Below are 21,373 nucleotides of genomic sequence, written 5' to 3'. Positions count from 1 at the left end.
GTCAGTTGTAAAAACCTAACTGTGTCAGCCGTGGCTCAGTTGGAAGTGTTGTGTATGGAGAAAGAGTCAAACTGAACACTGTGAACTCAAAGTAAAGTGTGACCTTAGTCTTTTTTTGCAGTCCAGAGTGCCTCTCCAACCTGTGAAGCCTCCTTAAATACCTGTGCTCCCAAGGGATTATGGGATCCCTTGGGACTCTAGGGAATGAGCCCTCTGATGGTTGTACAGAGTAAATACAAGTATACATATATAACAACACTCCCCCGCAAAGTTAATAGTGTAACTATTTACAATGTGAGTCGATCTGGGGCCCGTCATACCCTAGTTGATCGTCTCGGTGTGAAAGCTGGTGTTGTTGAATCATTTGTTGGGCCCTCGCTGGGCTGCTGTGCAGCTGGCCTTTCTGGGCTGCCTGGTGTGTTGGGCCCTGCTGGGCTGCTGTGGATGATGGGTTCTGCTTCGTGGTCAACCGTGATGCTGGTTGCCACTGGTGTGTATGTTGGGGGATCAAAAAAGGTAGGATCCAAGGTGGGTTGCTCAGGATAGTCCGTGAATCTGAGTTTGATTTGGTCCAAGTGTTTCCGGTGAATGAGTCCATTTGAAAGTTTGACCCGAAACACCCTGCTCCCCTCTTTGGCCACAACAGTACCGGGAAGCCACTTGGGACCTTGTCCATAATTTAATATAAATACAGGATCATTGATTTCAATCTCGCGTGACACATTTGCGCTATCATGGTATGCACTTTGTTGAAGCTGCCTGCTCTCTACCTGTTCATGTAGATCAGGGTGAACTAACGAGAGCCTTGTCTTAAGTGCTCTTTTCATGAGCAGTTCAGCAGGTGGGATCCCAGAGTGAGTGGGATCTCGTGCGGTAGCTAAGCAGGATTCGGGATAGGCGAGTCTGCAGTGAGCCTTCAGTTGCCCTCTTCAAGCCTTGCTTGATGCTTTGCACTGCTCTCTCTGCCTGATCATTAGACACTCGTTTAAACGGTGCAGATGTGACATGTTTGATCCCGTTACGGGTCATGAATTCTTTGAACTCAGCACTGGTAAAACATGGCCCGTTGTCGCTCATCAGGACATCGGGTAAGCCGTGTGTGGCAAACATGGCCCACAGGCTTTCAATAGTGGCAGCAGGCATGCTAGCTGACATTATCTCACATTCAATCCACTTGGAGTATGCGTCTACAACCACAAGGAACATTTTACCCAAGAACAGGCCTGCATAGTCGACGTGTACCCCAGACCACAGTTTGGTGGGCCAAGACAATAAACTTAGCGGCGCCTCCCTGGGTATATTGCTTAACTGCGAGCATATATTACATCTGTGAATGCAGGACTCTAAGTCCGCATCGATACCAGGCCTCCACACGTGGGATCTGGCTATCGCTTTCATCATTACAATGCCTGGGTGGGCACTGTGGAGGTCATTGATGAAGGTATCTCTGCCCTTCTTGGGGACCACTACTCGATTGCCCCACAGAAGGCAGTCTGCCTGTACAGACATTTCATCTTTACGCCACTGGAATGGCTTTATCTCTTCCTTCATTTCCACTGGGACACTGGACCAGCTCCCATGAAGCACACAGCTTTTGACTAGAGATATAGGGCCCAAGTTTCCACAAGAAAAAAAACGGGCGCCCCTCCGAGCTGGGCGCCCGTTTTTCGCGCCTAAAACGGCGCGTAAAAAAATCCTCAGTATCCTAAACCTACTTACAGATCCTCTGGCCCTCGGCGCAGCCAGCACGAGCCGGGACCTCTGAACATGCGCGCTACAGTCGGCACGCAAGTGCAGTAGCTCCAGGCGCCGAACTGTGTGGGAGGGGCCCGAAGCACGCAGCCCCTAGCCCTGGCCCAATGGCCTCACTGGGGCTCCTTCCACGGCCAGCTCCTGCTCCCTGCCTGACCAGACCCGACACTCGCTCTCGCTGCCCCCCCCCCCCCGCCGACCAGACCCGACCCGACCCGACCCGACACCCGCTCCCCCCCCCCCCGCCCCGACCCGACACCCGCTCCCCCCCCCGCCCCGACCCGACACCCGCTCCCCCCCTCCCCACCCCCTCGACCAGACACCCGCTCCCCGAGACCCGACACCCGCTCCCCCCGCCCCGACCCGACACCCGCTCCCCCCCTCCCCACCCCCTCGACCAGACACCCGCTCCCCGAGACCCGACACCCGCTCCCCCCGACCCGACCCGAGACCCGCTCCCCCCCTCGACTGACCCGACCCGCGCTCCTGTTCCCCGACCCAACGCCCCCCCCCTCTCTCTCTCTCTCTCCCTCCCTCCCTTCCCCTCTCTTTCCCTCCCTCCCCCTCTCTCTCCCCCTCCCTCCCCCTTCTCTCCCTCCCTCCCCCCCCTCTCTCTCCCTCCCTCCCCCCTCTCTCTCTCTCCCTCCCTCCCCCCTCTCTCTCCCTCCCCTCTCTCTCCCTCCCTCCCCCCCTCTCTCTCCCTCCCTCCCCCCTCTCTCTCCCTCCCCCTCTCTCCCCCTCCCTCCCTCTCTCTCTCCCTCCCTCCCTCTCTCTCTCTCTCTCCCCCTCTCGCTCAGCGGCACGAACAGCTGCAGAATTCTCCCTGGCTGAAGCACTTTCACACAGGTAGGAAGATGGTTTATTTAATCTTTTCTTGGCTTATAAATGTTTATTCAGGTTGGATTTATTTGTATAATATTTGTAGAAGTATAAATAAGGATTTATTGTCGAATTTAATGAGTTCCCTTCCCCTCCCCTCCCCCCCCACCTCGTTCTGGACGCCTAATTTGTAACCTGCGCCTGATTTTTTAATGTGTAGAACAGGTTTTTTCAGTTCTACAAAAATCTTCACTGGCTCCATTCTACTTTAGTTTGGAGTACATTTTCACTGTGGAAACTTTCAAATCGGGCGTCAGTGGCCGGACACGCCCCCTTTTGAAGAAAAAATTCTGTTCTAAACTAGAACTGTTCTACCTGACTAGAACTGCAGAAAAAAAAATGTGGAGAATTGCGATTTCTAAAATAGTCCGTTCTCCACCAGTTGCTCCTAAAAATCAGGCGCGAATCATGTGGAAACTTGGGCCCAATAAGGGGTCCTGGCTTGTCGAGGTTTTGATCTGTCGGGCAGTGACGGGTGATTGCTCCCTCTCAAATGCTTCCATAACTATGGCTAGATCTGCGGGCTGCGCCATTTCCACCCCTGGTGGGCAATGACAGCCTACTGAGAGCACCGGCGCAGTTTTCTGTGCCTGGCCGGTGGCAGATTGCGTAGTTGTATGCGGAGAACATGAGCGCCCATTTCTGGATGCGGGCCGATGTGTTGATATTTATCCCTTTACTCTCGGAGAACAGGGATATCAGTGGCTTATGGTCAGTTTCCAATTCGAATTTTAGCCCAAACAGGTATTGATGCATTTTCTTCACCCCATAGACACACGCTAACGCTTCTTTCTCAATCATGCTGTAGGCTCTCTCAGCCTTAGACAGACTCCTGAATGCGTAAGCAACCGGTTGCAGTTTCCCGAAATCATTAGCTTGGTGCAATACACACCCGACGCCATATGACGACGCATCACATGCTAGTACTAAACACTTACATGGATCATACAACACAAGCAATTTGTTTGAGCATAACAATTTTCTCGCTTTTACAAAGGCATTTTCTTGGCTTTTGCCCCAAGCACATTCGTCCCCTTTTTGTAGTAAGACATGCAGTGGTTCTAGCAGTGTGCTGAGACCCGGTAAGAAGTCCCAGAAATTATCACAGCTCCGTCACAGTCTGTGGTCTCTATGCGTTCTCAATTGCCTCCGTCTTTGCGTTGGTGGGCCTGATGCCATCCGCGGCAATCCTCTTCCCAGGAACTCCACTTCATGTGCCAGGAAAATGCACTTCGAGCATTTTAACCTGAGCCCTGTGCAGTTGAGTCGACTAAGAACCTCCTCCAGGTTCTGCAGATGCTCGACTGTGTTCTGACCTGTGACCAAGATGTCGTCCTGGAAGACCACGGTGTGCAGGATGGACTTCAGTAAGCTTTTCATGTTTCTCTGCAATATCGCCACCGCCGATCAGATTCTAAATGGGCATCTTTAATAAACAAAAAGACCTTTGTGCGTGTTGATGCAGATGAGGGCCTTCGATGATTCCTCCAGTTCCTGCGTCATGTAGGCTGAAGTCAGATCCAGCTTCATGAACATCTTTCCCCCTGCCAGCGTTGCAAAGAGATCATCGGCCTTTGGTAGTAGGTATTGATCCTGCAGTTAGAAACGATTGATAGTTACTTTGTAATCGCCACAGATTCTGATGGTGCCGTCTCCCTTGAGGACTGGGACGATAGGACTGGCCCACTCGTTGAACTCGATCGGGGAAATTATGCCCTCTCTTTGCAGCTGGTCTAGCTTGATCTCTACCCTTTCTCTCATCATTTACGGGACTGCTCTCGTCTTGTGATGGATGGTTCGTGGCCCCGGAATTAGGTGTATTTGCACTTTTGTTCCTTGGAATTTCCTGATGCCTGGTTCGAACAGCAAAGGAAATTTGTTTAAGACCTGGGCACACGATGTGTCATCAGCGGGCGATAGCGCTCAGACGTCGTCCCAGTTCCAGCGTATCTTTCCCAGCCATCTCCTGCCGAGCAGCGTGGGACCATTGCCCGGTACCACCTAGAGTGGTAGCTTGTGCACCACTCCATCGTAGGATACCTTTACAGTAGCACTGCCGATTACAGGAATCACTTCTTTCGTCTAAGTTCTTAGTTTCGTGTGCACTGGAGTTAAGACTGTCCTTGAGGCCTTGTTGCACCACACCCTTTCGAAAGTCTTTTTCCCATGATGGACTGGCTCGCCCTGTGTCCAGCTCCATTGACACCAGGAGTCCATTTAGTTCAACATTCAGCATTATCGAGGGAATAATTCGTGGTGAATGAATGCACCCCATGTACCCCTGCCTCCTCGGTCTGAGGCTCTGGTTCTTTGTGATCCTCCGTGGATCTGTCCTCCTCTGCAACATGGTGGTTTACAGGTTTAACAGGCTTTGTAGCTCGCCTGCACACTCGTTGGAGGTGTCCCATTGTTCCACAGACCTTGCAAATGTACTCTTTGAATCGGCATGAATGGAAATGATGCTCACCCCCGCAGCACCAACAAGGTGTTAATGGCCTTGCATTCATCACCTTTGATGGTGGACTCTGAGACATCTGCAGACATGTAGCTGCAGGTATGTGTGACCTGCCCTGTATGTTACGATTCGAAAACAACATCACTTTGTTCACAGTAATTGTGGCAGCACTTGTGTGTTGAGAGATTTGCTTCGTATTGTCACTGGTGGCAATGAACGCCTGGGCTATCGCTATGGCCTTACTCAAGGTTGGGGGTCTCTGCAGTCAAAAGTTTGCGAAGTATGGTTTTGTGGCCAATGCCAAGTACGAAAAAGTCTCTGAGCATGTGCTCCAAATGTCCTTCAAATTCACAATGTCCTGCAAGGCCTCTTAGCTCGGCAACATAACTCGACATTTCCTGGCCTTCAGACCTTTTGTAGGTGTGGAACCGGTACCTCGCCATCAGAATGCTTTCCTTCGGGTTCAAATGCTCTCGGATCAGCGTGCACAAATCGTCGTATGATTTCTCCATGGGGTTTGCTGGAGTGAGCAGATTCTTCGTGAGGCCATACATTGGTGCCCCAGAGACGGTGAGGAAGATCACCCTTCGTTTGGCAGCGCTCTCTTCCCCATCTAGCTCATTGGCCATGAAGTATTGGTCGAGTCGCTCCACAAAAGTTTCCCAATCATCTCCCTCCGAGAATGTCTCCCGGATGTCCATTGTTCTCTGCATCTTTGGGTTCGGTATCTGTATCCGTCACCAGTTGTTATGTATGGAGAAAGAGTCAGACTGAACACTGTGAGCTCAAAGTAAAGTGTGACCTTAGTCTTTTATTGCAAGTCTCCAGAGTGCCTCTCCAACCTGTGAAGCCTCCTTAAATACCTGTGCTCCCAAGGGATTATGGGATCCCTTGGGACTCCAGGGGATGAGCCCTCTGGTGGCTGTACAGAGTAAATACAAGTATACATATATAACAGGAAGCACTCTTGCCTTTGAGTCAGAACGTTGTGGGTTCAAGTCCCATGCCAGAGACTTGAGTGCAAAACTCTAGGTTGACACTCCAGTGCAGTGCTGAGGGAGATGCCGTCTTTTGGATGAGACATTAAACCGAAGCTCTGTCTGCTCTCTGAGGTGGACGTAAAAGATTCCATTGCATTATTTTGTAGAAGAGCACGTGAGTTATTCCCAGTGTCGTCGCCAATATTTATCGCTCAATCAACATCACTAAAACAGATTACCTGGTCATTAACACATTGCTGTTTGTGGGAGATTGCTGTGCGAAAATTGGCTACCATGTTTCCTACATTATAATAGTGACAACACTTCAAAAGTACTTCACTGGCTGTAAAGCATTTTGGGATGTCCTGAGGTTGTGAAAGACTCTATATAAATGTAAGTCTTTCTTTCACTAATATCCTTTAGTTATGAAACCTGCCATCTTACCTGGTTTGCCTATATGTGACACCAGTTCCACACCAATATGGTTGACTCTTAACTGCCCTCTGAAGTGGCTTAGCAAGCCATTCAGCTGTATCAAACGGCTACAAACAACACCACATGAACTGAAGCGGTTAAACGAGAAGTCTATCTTCTCAGGGCAACTAGGGATGGTCAATAAATGCTGGGCTTGTCAGCAACACCCATATCCTGAGCATGAGAAAAAACACATGACAGTTGTTCATGATATTTCAGTTCCTATGAGGTTCGCTACCAGCTGCTGTTGTATAGTCTTGCTTCTGTAACAGTTTCAGAAATTGTCACCTTCACTTCAGTAATAAGAACATTCCACTGTCCATTTTCCATCTTGTATGCATAAATGTATGTCTCCACAGCTCCCCTACCTCTATTTAAATGGGAGCGGTATTTATTGCAAAACCATTTAGAATCATAGAATAATACAGCACAGAAGGCGGCCATTTGGTCCATCGACTCTGCACCTGTTCTTTTGACGAGAAATCCAATTGGTACAACTCTTCCCCCCCTCCTCCCACCCCACCCCCCGCCCGCCCTTCCGCATATTCCTGCATTTTTTTCTCCTTCAAGTATTTATCCAATTCCCTTTTGAAGACTACTATTGGAATCTGTATGCACCACCCTATCAGGCAGTGCATTCCAAATCTTAAACATATGTTGCGGAAAAAGGTTTTTCTCATGTCGTCTCTGGTTCTTTTGCTAATCACCTTAGATCTGTGCCCTCTTGTTATTGACCTTTCAGCCATTGGAAACAGTTTCTCTTTATTTACTCTATCTAAATCCTTCATGATTTTAAGTATCTCTATCAAATCTCCTCTTAGCCTTCTCTGCTCCAAGGAGATCAACACTAGCTTCTTTAGTCTGTCCACGTAATTTTACTCCCTCATCCCTGGAACCATTCTAGTAAACCTCTTCTGTATCTCCTCCAAGGCCTTCATGTGCCTCCTAAAGTGTGGTGGCCAGATTGGACACACTACTCCAGCTGGGGCCAAACTAGTGTTTTATATAGGTGCAGCATAACTTCCTGGCTTTTGTATCCTATGCCTCCATTTATAAAGTCCGGATCCTATATGCTTTGTTAACCTATCCTGCCAGATTGTGGCCAGCACCTCTGCAATTTCTAGTCTTACTTCCCTCAGTAACCCAGGATGCATCCCATCCAGACTGGGTGACGTATCCACTTTAATTACCACCAGTCTTTAGAGTACCTCCTCTTTATCTATTTTTATCTCATCCAGTTTCCCAGCAATCACCTCGTTTAGCATAACCTTGGCATAGTCCTCTTCCTTGGTAAACACCAATGCAAAGTACTCACTTACTACCTCAGCTATGCCTTCTGTCTCCACCAATAGTTCTCTATTTTGGTCCGTAATCGGTCCCACCGCTCCTCTGACAACTCTTTTACTATTAGTATGCCTATAGAAGACCTTTGGGATTCCCCTTTATGTTAGCTGCCAATCTATTCTCGTACTGTCTCTTTGCCCCTGTTATTTATTTTTCACGTCCTCTGCACTTTTTATATTCAGCCTGATTCTCACTTGTATTATCAAGCAGGCATCTGTTATACCGCCTCTTTTACTGCATCATCCTACTTTCCAACTCCTTCGTCATCCAGGAAGCTCTGGCTTTGGTTGCCCTCCATTTCCCCTTGTAGGAATGTACCTAGACTGTACCCGAACCATCTCTTTAAAGGCCGCCCATTGCTCCATTACAATTTTTCCTGCCAGTCTGACTCCAGTTTATGTGAGCCAGATCCCTCCTCAAGTTGCTAACATTAGCCATCCTCCAGTTAAATATTTATATTTTAAATTGTTTCTTGTCCTTCTCTATAACTTATCTACGATACTATGATCACTATGGTTCCATTTATAGGCAAAAGCCGTAATGGTGCGAGATTGGGATCAGTAGCACCCGTTGGTCGGTGTCCAATGCACACACACACACGTGTGGGGCAGATCCTTCCTATGCCATGTTGATGAGGAAATTAGTGTGCGCGCAGCTAATGTCTGCCGGAATTATGTAGAGCAGATAGGTCAGGATGTCAGTCAGTGTGCAACATTGATTTGATGCTCGCGGTGCCATTTTGGAGCTGAATGCACCAACCAAGTTCACACAGCACTAAAAAAATCATCAACTGCTCGAAGAGAGGAGGATGAGGAGGGGGGAGAAGGGCTCTCAGCAGGAGGCCTATCCGTCCAGGATGTTCAGGGAGAAATTCAACTACCTGAACTTCAGCGAGGAATAATGTGTGAGACATCTACATTTCAGTAAGAACGTCCTCAGTGAGATCTGCCATCTGTTGCAGCCACAACTGAAACTTCAGAGCAGGGTGAGAAGCACGTTGCCAGTGGCTGTGAAGGTAACCATGGTGATGAACATTTATGTGTCGGATTTTTGCAACATCCATTGTTGCATAAGGGAGGTCACTGATGCTCTGTATTCAAAGAGAGCTGACTACATTTCATTCTCTCTTGTCAGAAAGCAGGAGGCGGGGTGAGCACGCAGCTTCACAAGGATTGCAGGCTTCCCCATGGTGCAGGGTACCATTGACTGCAGGCACCTCGCTTTATGGATGCCACATGTCAAATTCTGATGTACCGCAACCGAAACGTCCAGCTGGTGCGCGGGCATAGGTAGTGAATCATGCAGGTTAATGCCCAGTATCCTGGCAGCAGTTATGATGCCTTCATTCTGTGGCAGTCCACTGTGCCAGCTGCATTTGAGCCACCATGGCTACTGGGCGACCAGGGCTATCCGCTGATGACATGGCTGATGAATCGGCATGCAACCCACGTGCACTTGGGCAGCATGCATACACTGATTTTGGGTACTGTTGAGGGGGATGACTCATCAGGGGAGGGCAGCAGCAGCAAGTTCATGGCACCGTGGCTGGCTCTGTTGCACACGATGGCAGGAAAAAGAGTGGGAGAGCAATAGTGATAGGGGATTCAATTGTAAAGGGAATAGATAGGCGTTTCTGCGGCCGCAACCGAGACTCCAGGATGGTATGTTGCCTCCCTAGTGCAAGGGTCAAGGATGTCTCGGAGCGGGTGCAGGACATTCTAAAAAGGGAGGGAGATCAGCCAGTTGTCGTGGTGCACATTGGTACCAACGACATAGGTAAAAAAAGGGATGAGGTCCTACGAAACGAATTTAAGGAGCGAGGAGCTAAATTAAAAAGTAGGACCTCAAAAGTAGTAATCTCGGGATTGCTACCAGTGCCACGTGATAGTCAGAGTAGGAATCGCAGGATAGCGCAGATGAATACGTGGCTTGATCAGTGGTGCAGCAGGGAGGGATTCAAATTCCTGGGGCATTGGAACCGGTTCTGGGGGAGGTGGGACCAGTACAAACCGGACGGTCTGCACCTGGGCAGGACTGGAACCAATGTCCTCGGGGGAGTGTTTGCTAGTGCTGTTGGGGAGGATTTAAACTAATATGGCAGGGGGATGGGAACCAATGCAGGGAGACAGAGGGAAACAAAAAGGAGGCAAAAGCAAAAGACAGAAAGGAGATGAGGAAAAGTGGAGGGCAGAGAAACCCAAGATAAAGAACAAAAAGGGCCACTGTACAGCAAAATTCTAAAAGGACAAAGGGTGTTAAAAAAACAAGCCTGAAAGCTTTGTGTCTTAATGCAAGGAGTATCTGCAATAAGGTGGATGAATTAACTGTGCAAATAGATGTTAACAAATATGAAGTGATTGGGATTACGGAGACGTGGCTCCAGGATGATCAGGGCTGGGAACTCAACATCCAGGGGTATTCAACATTTAGGAAAGATAGAATAAAAGGAAAAGGAGGTGGGGTAGCATTGCTGGTTAAGGAGGAAATTAAGGCAACAGTTCGGAAGGACATTAGCTTGGATGATGTGGAATCTATATGGGTAGAGCTGCAGAATACCAAAGGGCAAAAAACATTAGTGGGAGTTGTGCACAGACCTCCAAACAGTAGTAGTGATGTTGGGGAGGGCATCAAACATGAAATTAGGGGTGCGTGCACTAAAGGTGCAGCAGTTATAATGGGTGACTTTAATATGCACATAGATTGGGTTAACCAAACTGGAAGTAATACGGTGGGGGAGGATTTCCTGGAGTGCATAAGGGATGGTTTTTTAGACCAATATGTCGAGGAACCAACTAGGGGGGAGGCCATCTTAGACTGGGTGTTGTGTAATGAGAGAGGATTAATTAGCAATCTCGTTGTGCGAGACCCCTTGGGGAAGAGTGACCATAATATGGTGGAATTCTGCATTAGGATGGAGAATGAAACAGTTAATTCAGAGACCATGGTCCAGAACTTAAAGAAGGGTAACTTTGAAGGTATGAGGCGTGAATTGGCTAGGATAGATTGACGAATGATACTGAAGGGGTTGACTGTGGATGGGCAATGGCAGACATTTAGAGACCGCATGGATGAATTACAACAATTGTACATTCCTGTCTGGCGTAAAAATAAAAAAGGGAAGGTGGCTCAACTGTGGCTATCAAGGGAAATCAGGGATAGTATTAAAGCCAAGGAAGTGACATACAAATTGGCCAGAAATGGCAGCGAACCCGGGGACTGGGAGAAATTTAGAACTCAGCAGAGGAGGACAAAGGGTTTGATTAGGGCAGGGAAAATGGAGTACGAGAAGAAGCTTGCAGGGAACATTAAGACGGATTGCAAAAGTTTCCATAGATATGTAAAGAGAAAAAGGTTAGTAAAGACAAACGTAGGTCCCCTGCAGTCAGAATCAGGGGAAGTCATAACGGGGAACAAAGAAATGGCGGACCAATTGAACAAGTACTTAGGTTCGGTATTCACTGAGGAGGACACAAACAACCTTCCGGATATAAAAGGGGTCGGAGGGTCTAGTAAGGAGGAGGAACTGAGGGAAATCCTTATTAGTCGGGAAATTGTGTTGGGGAAATTGATGGGATTGAAGGCCGATAAATCCCCAGGGCCTGATGGACTGCATCCCAGAGTACTTAAGGAGGTGGCCTTGGAAATAGTGGATGCATTGACAGTCATTTTCCAACATTCCATTGACTCTGGATCAGTTCCTATGGAGTGGAGGGTAGCCAATGTAACCCCACTTTTTAAAAAAGGAGGGAGAGAGATAACAGGGAATTATAGACCGGTCAGCCTGACATCGGTAGTGGGTAAAATTATGGAATCAATTATTAAGGATGTCATAGCAGTGCATTTGGAAAGAGGTGACATGATAGGTCCAAGTCAGCATGGATTTGTGAAAGGGAAATCATGCTTGACAAATCTTCTGGAATTTTTTGAGGATGTTTCCAGTAGAATGGACAAGGGAGAACCAGTTGATGTGGTGTATTTGGACTTTCAGAAGGCTTTCGACAAGGTCCCACACAAGAGATTAATGTGCAAAGTTAAAGCACATGGGATTGGGGGTAGTGTGCTGACATGGATTGAGAACTGGTTGTTAGACAGGAAGCAAAGAGTAGGAGTAAATGGGGACTTTTCAGAATGGCAGGCAGTGACTAGTGGGGTACCGCAAGGTTCTGTGCTGGGGCCCCAGCTGTTTACACTGTATATTAATGATTTAGACGAGGGGATTAAATGTAGTAGCTCCAAATTTGCGGATGACACTAAGTTGGGTGACAGTGTGAGCTGCGAGGAGGATGCTATGAGGCTGCAGAGCGACTTGGATAGGTTAGGTGAGTGGGCAAATGCATGGCAGATGAAGTATAATGTGGATAAATGTGAGGTTATCCACTTTGGTGGTAAAAACAGAGAGAGACAGACTATTATCTGAATGGTGACAGATTAGGAAAAGGGGAGGTGCAACGAGACCTGGGTGTCATGGTACATCAGTCATTGAAGGTTGGCATGCAGGTACAGCAGGCGGTTAAGAAAGCAAATGGCATGTTGGCCTTCATAGCGAGGGGATTTGAGTACAGGGGCAGGGAGGTGTTGCTACAGTTGTACAGGGCCTTGGTGAGGCCACACCTGGAGTATTGTGTACAGTTTTGGTCTCCTAACCTGAGGAAGGACATTCTTGCTATTGAGGGAGTGCAGCGAAGGTTCACCAGACTGATTCCCGGGATGGCGGGACTGACCTATCAAGAAAGACTGGATCAACTGAGCTTGTATTCACTGGAGTTCAGAAGAATGAGAGGGGACCTCATAGAAACATATAAAATTCTGACGGGTTTAGACAGGTTAGATGCAGGAAGAATGTTCCCAATGTTGGGGAAGTCCAGAACCAGGGGACACAGTCTAAGGATAAGGGGTAAGCCATTTAGGACCGAGATGAGGAGGAATTTCTTCACCCAGAGAGTGGTGAAGCTGTGGAATTCTCTACCACAGAAAGTTGTTGAGGCCAATTCACTAAATATATTCAAAAAGGAGTTAGATGGAGTCCTTACTACTAGGGGAATCAAGGGGTATGGCGAGAAAGCAGGAATGGGGTACTGAAGTTGCATGTTCAGCCATGAACTCATTGAATGGCGGTGCAGGCTAGAAGGGCCGAATGGCCTACTCCTGCACCTATTTTCTATGTTTCTATGTTTCTATGAAAGCCGTGCTGCCATACAAAATGTGATAGAGCAGACCATTGCCGTGCTGAAACAACGTTTCCTCTGCCTGAACCGCTCTGGAGGAGCCCTGCAGTGCTCAGTTGTATGGCGACCAGCTGAGGAACAGGCAGAGGAGGCAGTGAGGAACTTAGACAGCCCCTTTCTGCCCAAGCCCTCCGTGATGAACTCATGTGAGTGCAATACCAATAAATGGATCCCCAATTTCCCATTCACCAACAGTCCCACACCTCACCTTCCCTCTGTCACTGGCCATTACAGCCTCCACCTGGCCACAGTGCAAAAATAAAAGCCTCTGCAAAATAAACATTCTAAACCAAATTCATAAATGAAATCATGCCATATAGCATGCAAATGTAGTTGTTGCAGCATGGCTGGTGAAAGGCTGCTGACTTTCAGTGGAAGAGATTACTGATGGTCTTGGAGGACGACCTCAAGCAGCTCTGTGCATTGAAGGCTCAGCTGCGGACTGCACCATCTCGACATGGGTGGCAGCAGTCTGGACTCGATGGCTGACGGGCAACAGCACGGGCACTGGCATGGTGGCACTGGTGGGAGGACAAATGCTGTCATCCTGAGAGAGGACAGCAGGTTAGTGCTCCATGGAGCCATTGCCACACCCACATCCTAGTAATCTGTTGAAGGACAGATTGCTGGACTGCAGTGACCCCCCTCAAAGCCCCTTTGAACACATGAATCCAGAGCCATGATGGCAACGGTCTGCACTTCCAATGGAAGCTGAAACATCAGCCATCAGAAGCTGCATTATGGCTGGGTCCACAATTGTGCAAATGGAGTTGGCAACCACGTTCATGCCGGAAAGGATGGGCTCCAAACTTTGTGCAAAACCGTGTGCCAAGTTGGTGCCGGACTCCTCCATGCTCCTTGACATTGCACACCAGGCTTTCTGGCAGGCTTCCCAATGAACCAAGCATTTCATTGTGGATACCCATTAGCCGCCTTCTGTAGCCTGCCCCATCGATGTTCTCATCTGAATCCACTGCAGCAGAACTCGTGTATGACCTTGCGCTCCAGTGAGCTGGCACCTACAAGTCCTTGCTCTCTGCCCTGGCCTATCGAATTTAGCCTCCAGCATCTCCTCCTCCTTTCCATCTCCCCTACCAAGACCTCCAGTAGAACGTTGAAAACCTTGGAGACCGCTTTCTCCCTTGTTGTGCCATTCCTCACTCTTTCCCAGGATCAGAATCTCTTCAACCATGACTCCCAGCACCTGCTCCAGCCACAGTGTACCTCCCTTTAAGAGGTGCAGGCTAGCTTCACCTGCTGCTAGCCTCTCATGGTATTGGCCCCCTGCTGATGTGTCAAGCCTGTGAACAACACGGTCAGCACTGGCTGGATGGTGAGATTATGTAAATGAACAGGCAGCACGAAGTGGCCATGCTGCCTGTATTATAATCAACGAGCGAGTGTTAATCGCGCATCACAATCTGCGCACATTTTCGGGGGCTATCCAATTTAACCCTCTTTTTGTTAACATTGCAAGGACTTTCTTTAGTTAATTAAATTATGCATTGTGTTAAACTATTACAGCATTATTGTAGGCAGACAAATTGATAGCTTTTCATTCAGTTTGGAGAATTGGAGGTGCTTTGCTGTTTTGAGTCTGATGTATGGAATTGGTACAGGTAGCACTACCTAGTCCAATGCTACACACAGATTAATGAGGAATAAATAGTTGCACAGTTTAAAGATGACCAAATGAATGAATTTTACAGTGTTGACTTTCCCTGTTTGACATGCATGGACTGGGATGGTTGACAGCTGTTGCTGATATAGCAGTATCTGTGATATTTAAAGTCATGAGGAAGGAATTCAGCAGCTGGTGTGACACCAGTGGTCTAACCCTAATTCCAGGACTGAAGAGAGTCGAGGGTGTTGTATGGAAAGCAGTAGATTTTTTTTGTGCTGCAGTAACTGTGCACCTAGTATGTAACTTATTCTTTTGCAGCTGGTCCCTTGAGATATTGTGCATTAGCAGTGGGCTCAGTGATACCGTTATCATCGAGCCACACCTTCAAACACTTTCTTAGAAATCCTAAACCGCTTTACTCCTACTCATGGCAGTTACAGTATGCATGCTCATTAGCCTATACATGTACTCACGCCAATTGTTGGTCTCGGGAGCAGTTCTGTAATTTTACATTCTTTTAAAAGGTAAAATATATATTTTATGACTGTTCTTTCATGGCTCACTCGTGTTCAATTGTACAATGAATTAGCTCATATAAATCATTAGAGAGGTCATTATGTGCAAAAGTAGTTTCCTTCCATTATCCTTCGGTTGATTACCTTTTGCTGTCAATACACGTGACGCATCAGATGTAATCATTCAGCTTCCTAATGGTGTCCTTGGGATGGGCGATAAATGCTGGCCTTGCCAGCAACGCCCACACCCCAGAAACAAATACATTAAAAAAAACTTCCCAATCAAATTGTGCTTTAGGAATTCAAATTATCACATGTAATTTGTACAGTCTCCTTTTCACCGGTAGTTGTGGAAACATGTTGCAGTCCTGCTGAAAACCTGGAATTTCATTCACCACTGCTTTTACAAGGTAGACATGACTAGTTTTTTTATTAACTTCCTATAACTTTGTGCCTCTTACTCAAAGTTACAATACCGTGTAAATTGCTCCAAGTTATAGCATCTATTTGTTGAAATGGAGGAGCTCCAACCTCTGAAGAATTCTTCTACTGTACTTGAGTTTAACAGTGGCAGGTGGGATTCTATATAGACATTGCAAGTTACTGCATTTTGGATGTAAAAATAGATAACTTGTGCTCAATTACCTTGTCACTCAGCATGTCAAAACCGTGTGAGGCAACAGTAATCAAATGGAAGGCTGAGCTACGTGGCCAAATCAGTTGAGTTGAACACCCAGAAGTCACAATGGGGACCTACAGTGCCCAGTTCAGGCTGCATATGGGGGACAGTCTGCAGAAATCGGAAAAGATTGGGGCATGGTGAGGGGGTGTTGGAGCATCGCAGTGACCAGGGAGGGGGCAAAGATCGGAGCATGGTGGTGGGGGGGCGTGGGGGAAGGGATGTTGGAGCAGAGCAGTGAGCAGGGAGGGAGGCAAAGATTGGGGCATGGTGGCGGGAATTGGCCAGTCGCGGCAGCGAGTAGAGGCCGCAATGGGCAGAAGATTTGCCTGAGGGGCCAAGGAGAGCACTCGTGCTCCACCTGGCTCACAAGCGGTGCTATAAAAAGAACTTACCTGCCTGATCCGGCTGCTCCAGTCTCTACTTAACTGCTGGGTTTGGGAAATCTGGAGGGCTAGCGTTAAATTAAAATTAGGTTCCCAACTGCGCTGAGAGTCTGATTTAAATATTATACTGAGCTATCCCACCTCTCCATGGCGGGACACAGGCACACCATGTAACCTGTTGCCGTAAAAATGATGGCTGGCGTGTACGCGGCTGTCCGGGGTCGCGTTGATGCAATTTAACATTTTTAACCCCCACCTTGCCCCTCTCTCACCCATCATGGGGGGATAGGTTAAAATTCCCCCCAAAATATCTGCACATCAGGGTGACAATTGAATAAGCTGTTTCTCCTCATCCAATTGGCTAAATTGTAAAATGAAATAGTTTTAAGAAATCTGAAGGTGACAAGAAGCTATTTGAAAGCCCAGAGTCTCACAGTACAAGAAATTCCCCAGCAAGTAATCAAAACTGTGGTACTGAGCCATCTCTACACCAATTCCAGAGTGATACTATTGACACTGCCAGGCTAATACTAGCACAGTGCCAAAACATTCTTTGGGAAGAGACTGTCCTTTATTTGCCAATCCATTGTGGTTTTCAGATCTGTTCTTGTTCTTGCACTGCCAATTGTGTTATTTAACCGTGAAGTATTAGAAATAATATCTTGTTCTCTCATTACCCTTTCCACTCCCCCCACCCCCCAAAGGCTGCAGTAGATATTTGTTATTTCATTCTGAACTAAGACTTTAGTGTAGGCTTATAAAAATATAACCACTACATTATTATTTTTATGCAAGCAAATAGGAGGTGTAGATCCACTGTTTTGTCATGGAATAACATTACTCGGGGCATAGAAAAATCTATCAATCTTCGGTGAGTTTTGGTGGTTAACAGTTAAAGAGAGGAGTTAAAACATTGTTCATAAGTGGAACATATGGAAATTTGTCAAATTGCATTTTATGCTGCCAATTTTGCTTTGGTTAGCAGGCAGAGAATTAACACGTTTTATCTTATTTTTCAAACTCTCTTCCCTCCCGCCTCCCCTTTGCTTGATCCTTTCTTGTATTTGGTGCTGAGCCCCGATAAAATCTAGGAATTGCAGTTTAGATGGAGCGCTAGATAATAGTAACAGACAAAGCATTAACTTTATATTTTCGGGAACCGGGTTTTTCCCCCACATTATTTTATCACTGATTTTCTCTTCTATAGTGTCTCCATGTGAATTCTCTCCACTTTCTGTAGTTGGAATGATAGGATGGTTTTCTAAAGCTGTCACTAAAAGGCCTGCAAGAAAGACAAGATTCCTTTGATTAATTCCCCCCCACTCTGCGGTTACGTCCCTAACATCCCTGTACCACCCCTTAAAACATTAACTGTATTGTTACAGTGATGATAAATGTATCTTTACAGCTGTACACTAACTGAGCACTTGGCAACTTCAACATCCAACATTTGGGTGAACAAAATGGAAGTAAATTTGATCTCAGAAAAGATTACACACTGGTCATCTCCTAGAAAAATGCCTCAATGTTTCTTATTTGTACTCCGGACCCTGACATTGTCAGCACTTGTGTTTTTGCCTTGAATTGTTGCGATTAGTTCTGGCGCAACATGAAAGCTGGAGCTTGATTAATGAAATGCCAGTGTTGCTTCTTTCTTCAAAGGCGTTTTTTAGCGTTTAAAGTGCATCATCCAGCATTGTATCTACATGTCGTGTCAGGTGATGATCACGTACAGCCAGTACAACGAGACCTTTGAGCTCATGTGACCAGCACAGCTGGTGTTGCAGACAGTCAGAATGCATGTGTGCTGTGTGTTTATTTTGATGCACAAATGCGGAACTGTGAGTCACCGCAGCAGCTGTAATATATTGTTCACAGCTATGAACCAATTACACTCGGTCAGGTCGGTCAGAGCCACAAAGGAATTTTCAGAAAATAAATTCCCAGACATAATTTATTTTATAAAACAAGGACAGCTGACTCGGTGAATGAAGCTTTTGTTTACTTGTTTGGTTTTGTGTTTTGGATCTACCTTACACTTAATGGCTTGTTGTATAAGTAACAGTCTATCCATGATGTCTCTGTTGAAAGCCAAACAATATTGCTAAGTGCGGTGGCTAGATGCTACTTTACAGCATATTCATACATGCAAGACCTCCATCTACTGGACAGAGTGTGCTGTGAAATTTCCAGAGCTGCTTGCACCATTTGCTGCATTATTATCACAACAGCTGAATGCCTCCGGTGAAAAGAAATGTATCATCTGTTCCCACAGCTACCTAAAGTGGCAGTGACTGAAATGTAGCTTGCAACACACTGGGATATTTATTTTGTCAAGAAGCCCTTTGCGTGTGCTAAAGTGCTGCCTTCTCTTACAGATAGGCCTTATGAGAGAGAGAGGAAAACGGCTACAAAACCAGCACAATGACATCGGCCACAGATTTTGATAATGTGGAGATCCAACAGCAGTACAGCCACATCAATGCTCGCTGGGAACTCTCGGATGAAGGTGAACTCGATAATGACAACAGCTCCGCAAGGTTGTTTGAGCGTTCCAGGATCAAAGCTCTTGCCGGTAAGGTGACTGAACTCCAGATTCGTTTCCGAGAATTTGGTTGGAGGTTGCTCATGCCATCAGCTATTCTGGTTTGATAATGTCGTTTATCTCTCGGGTACATAAAATGATATATATTCAATCCATTGCCTGTATGAAGGTAAATTATTTGATTAAATAGGCAGCAGTTTGAAAGAAATGTTTTTCTGAGAGGGAAAAAAAAATAGTTACTTGCAATTGTGACTTGTAAATCTTAAAAACTATCACGAACGACTGTGTTTTTCTGATTATTCTGGTACAGTAGCATTTAATTTCTGACAGGAAGTTTTGCAGGTAGCAAACTATCAATGTACCTTCATCTTCCAAATTTTTTTTTTTAAAGTGAGGCCAAAAGATTTATTTTCTATATTGTCCATTTTTTCTGACTGTGTATATAATTGTGACTGAAAATAGCCTCGCTATCTCACCTACCGGAATATGTATTGGGAAGGTCCTAAATTATCATAAAAATCAATCTGATAGTCAGTTTCACATTCTTGCAAAAGATCAGGCATATTGAAAAGATTTTAAAATGATGCCATTTTAATATCCTCTCCTCAAAGGACAAGTTTAATCACATAAGCCGTACGTGCAGCCAATGTATACATAGTCTGGAGGCATGCAAGTCCATGTATAGCATTGTGGTCTATCACTCATACAGCTTGTTTCCCCACTGTATCACACTGTATGAATGGGTTTTCAAAAGGGGCATTTTTGACACTCAGGTGTTTGGCAAGCCTAAGTGGAGCTTGTGCATGGTAACTTATATTAAGATTGCAGATGCAAACAAAAAGATAAAGCTACATATGTAAAAGATTTAATGCACACCTATCAGATATCAGTTGTGATTTGTTATTTTAAACAATCTTTTAAAACATAATAGAGAAAGCAAGCCATTGATTTCTGCTGGGTTTCTGACCTGAGATAATCTGGTCTCTTCCTAAGGACAGTTGCCAAGCAGTTGTCAATGTAGAAAAACATCCAGCAGCAATTGGACTCTAATTAACCCCAGGAGCTGCCATTTAAACTGTTTCCCATGGGAGTACCTTAGTTTTGGCTTTGAAGGGACAGACTGGTTAAGCAGTACTTCAATGCCAGACAAACCTATTAGCAATGGGACATCAGCTTATTTTTTTTAATCAAAAAGTAGGGTGAAGGGTTAAATCACCCAGCAAAAATTACATTTCAAATGCTTAAACTTTCCTGACAGTCAGTATATAAGCTCCAAAATTGAGTTTTTATAGTAGGTTGTTCCTTACAGTTTCCAAAACTGAACTGCCTTTGAAAACTCTCCAATACTCTCCAGTATAGTGATGATATATCTTCAAGGTTATAATCAAAGCAAAGCTCGAAAGATTCACTGTTATGATAAATTGAGTTGTCAATTCATGTTATGGATTTAGGTATTTTACTGTGTCATCTGCAAAGTCATGACACAGCAAGTTTTTCCTATGTTTTCTACCAATTTACTTGTAATCTCCTGTCCTGAAGGGGTGGCATCCTTGCTGAGGTACTCTCCACTACTTCAAACAAATGGTCACTCTATGCATGAACTTAGGCAGTGGGTTGTTAGCAGGCTATTCATCCACAGGAGACGTTACAGCTGAGTCCAATCCTGTCCTCCTCCAATGATCACACGTGTACACTTGAAGGAGTGGTGACTGAAAAGCTATTGGAAGCAGGCACTGTGTATCCAGTTTGCCCCTCACTTCTCCAGGGCCACTGAGGCTGAATCTGGCATCCCAACAGTTGTCCTAACCGAGATCAAGAAGCAGCACAGATCAGTGATCAAACCTGGGAGTTTCTTAGTCTATATAGCTGAACTGTCCTCTGTCTCAACAGGTAGCCATTGAGGGAGCAGCAAAACAAATATATCAAAGCTGGATTTTCCACCTCTTTTTACATTTTCTTGGCGTGATTTCTTTTTTTTACATACACCTAAAGATGGGGTAATTTTAGCCTAACCTGATTGTAGGACCCCAATTGCAATTTTAATGTACAAATGGAGGAAGCATATGCTAGTTCTAGTTGTACCAGGCTTTGAGTAGCTTTAACAGAAGCTCAGGAAAAGGTAAGTTTTTAAACAAGATTTTTGTGGGGTCAGCAGGGCAGACCAGCCGTCCCATTCTTCCCGCCCTGCCCCCCCCACACTTTCCCACCGGCCAGGATCCGTTCCCATCCGCCCCCCCTCCCCCCCCAGTTCAGGTCAATACATTCATGTTAAAGAGCTAGTGCTATTCCTTTACAAAATACAACATTGGAACATGATTTCAATTACTCTAAAGCCACTTGTCTTTGAATAGAGTGTCTTGTAAAATACCGCATAGTAAATATTTAAAAGCCGGAGCAGAATGTATTAGATAGCTGACATCCATTTCAATAAGTAAATCCCAGGCATGCCAGCCCTTGATTTTTAAGTCATTCAGAATCTAGCTATTAGCACAATTTGTTTTGAGACTAGATAACC

General features: G+C 46.2%; 1 protein-coding gene and 1 long non-coding RNA gene across 8 annotated transcripts in view; one reads left to right on the top strand and one right to left on the bottom strand.

Moving 5' to 3' along the window:
• Positions 1-21,373, top strand: part of LOC139263202 (spectrin beta chain, non-erythrocytic 1-like) — a 451,700-nt gene that overhangs the window by 160,178 nt on the left and 270,149 nt on the right. For 5 of the 7 annotated variants that reach the window (XM_070878931.1, XM_070878934.1, XM_070878933.1 and 2 more), the window contains exon 2: positions 18,692-18,888. In XM_070878931.1, coding sequence (XP_070735032.1) covers positions 18,738-18,888 — 151 coding nt within the window. In that variant the 5' untranslated portion in view covers positions 18,692-18,737. Of the gene's footprint in view, positions 1-15,574; positions 15,659-18,235; positions 18,298-18,691; positions 18,889-21,373 lie in introns of those variants that run through there. The other 2 variants (XM_070878930.1, XM_070878932.1) reach the window with 2 other exon arrangements.
• Positions 1-21,373, bottom strand: part of LOC139263204 (uncharacterized) — a 211,069-nt gene that overhangs the window by 137,646 nt on the left and 52,050 nt on the right. The gene's annotated exons all lie outside the window — the stretch shown is intronic.

The sequence above is a fragment of the Pristiophorus japonicus genome, chromosome 4 (genome assembly GCF_044704955.1).
Source record: "Pristiophorus japonicus isolate sPriJap1 chromosome 4, sPriJap1.hap1, whole genome shotgun sequence".
Classification (NCBI taxonomy): Eukaryota; Metazoa; Chordata; class Chondrichthyes; family Pristiophoridae; genus Pristiophorus; species Pristiophorus japonicus.
This window is presented reverse-complemented; position numbering and strand designations above follow the sequence as displayed.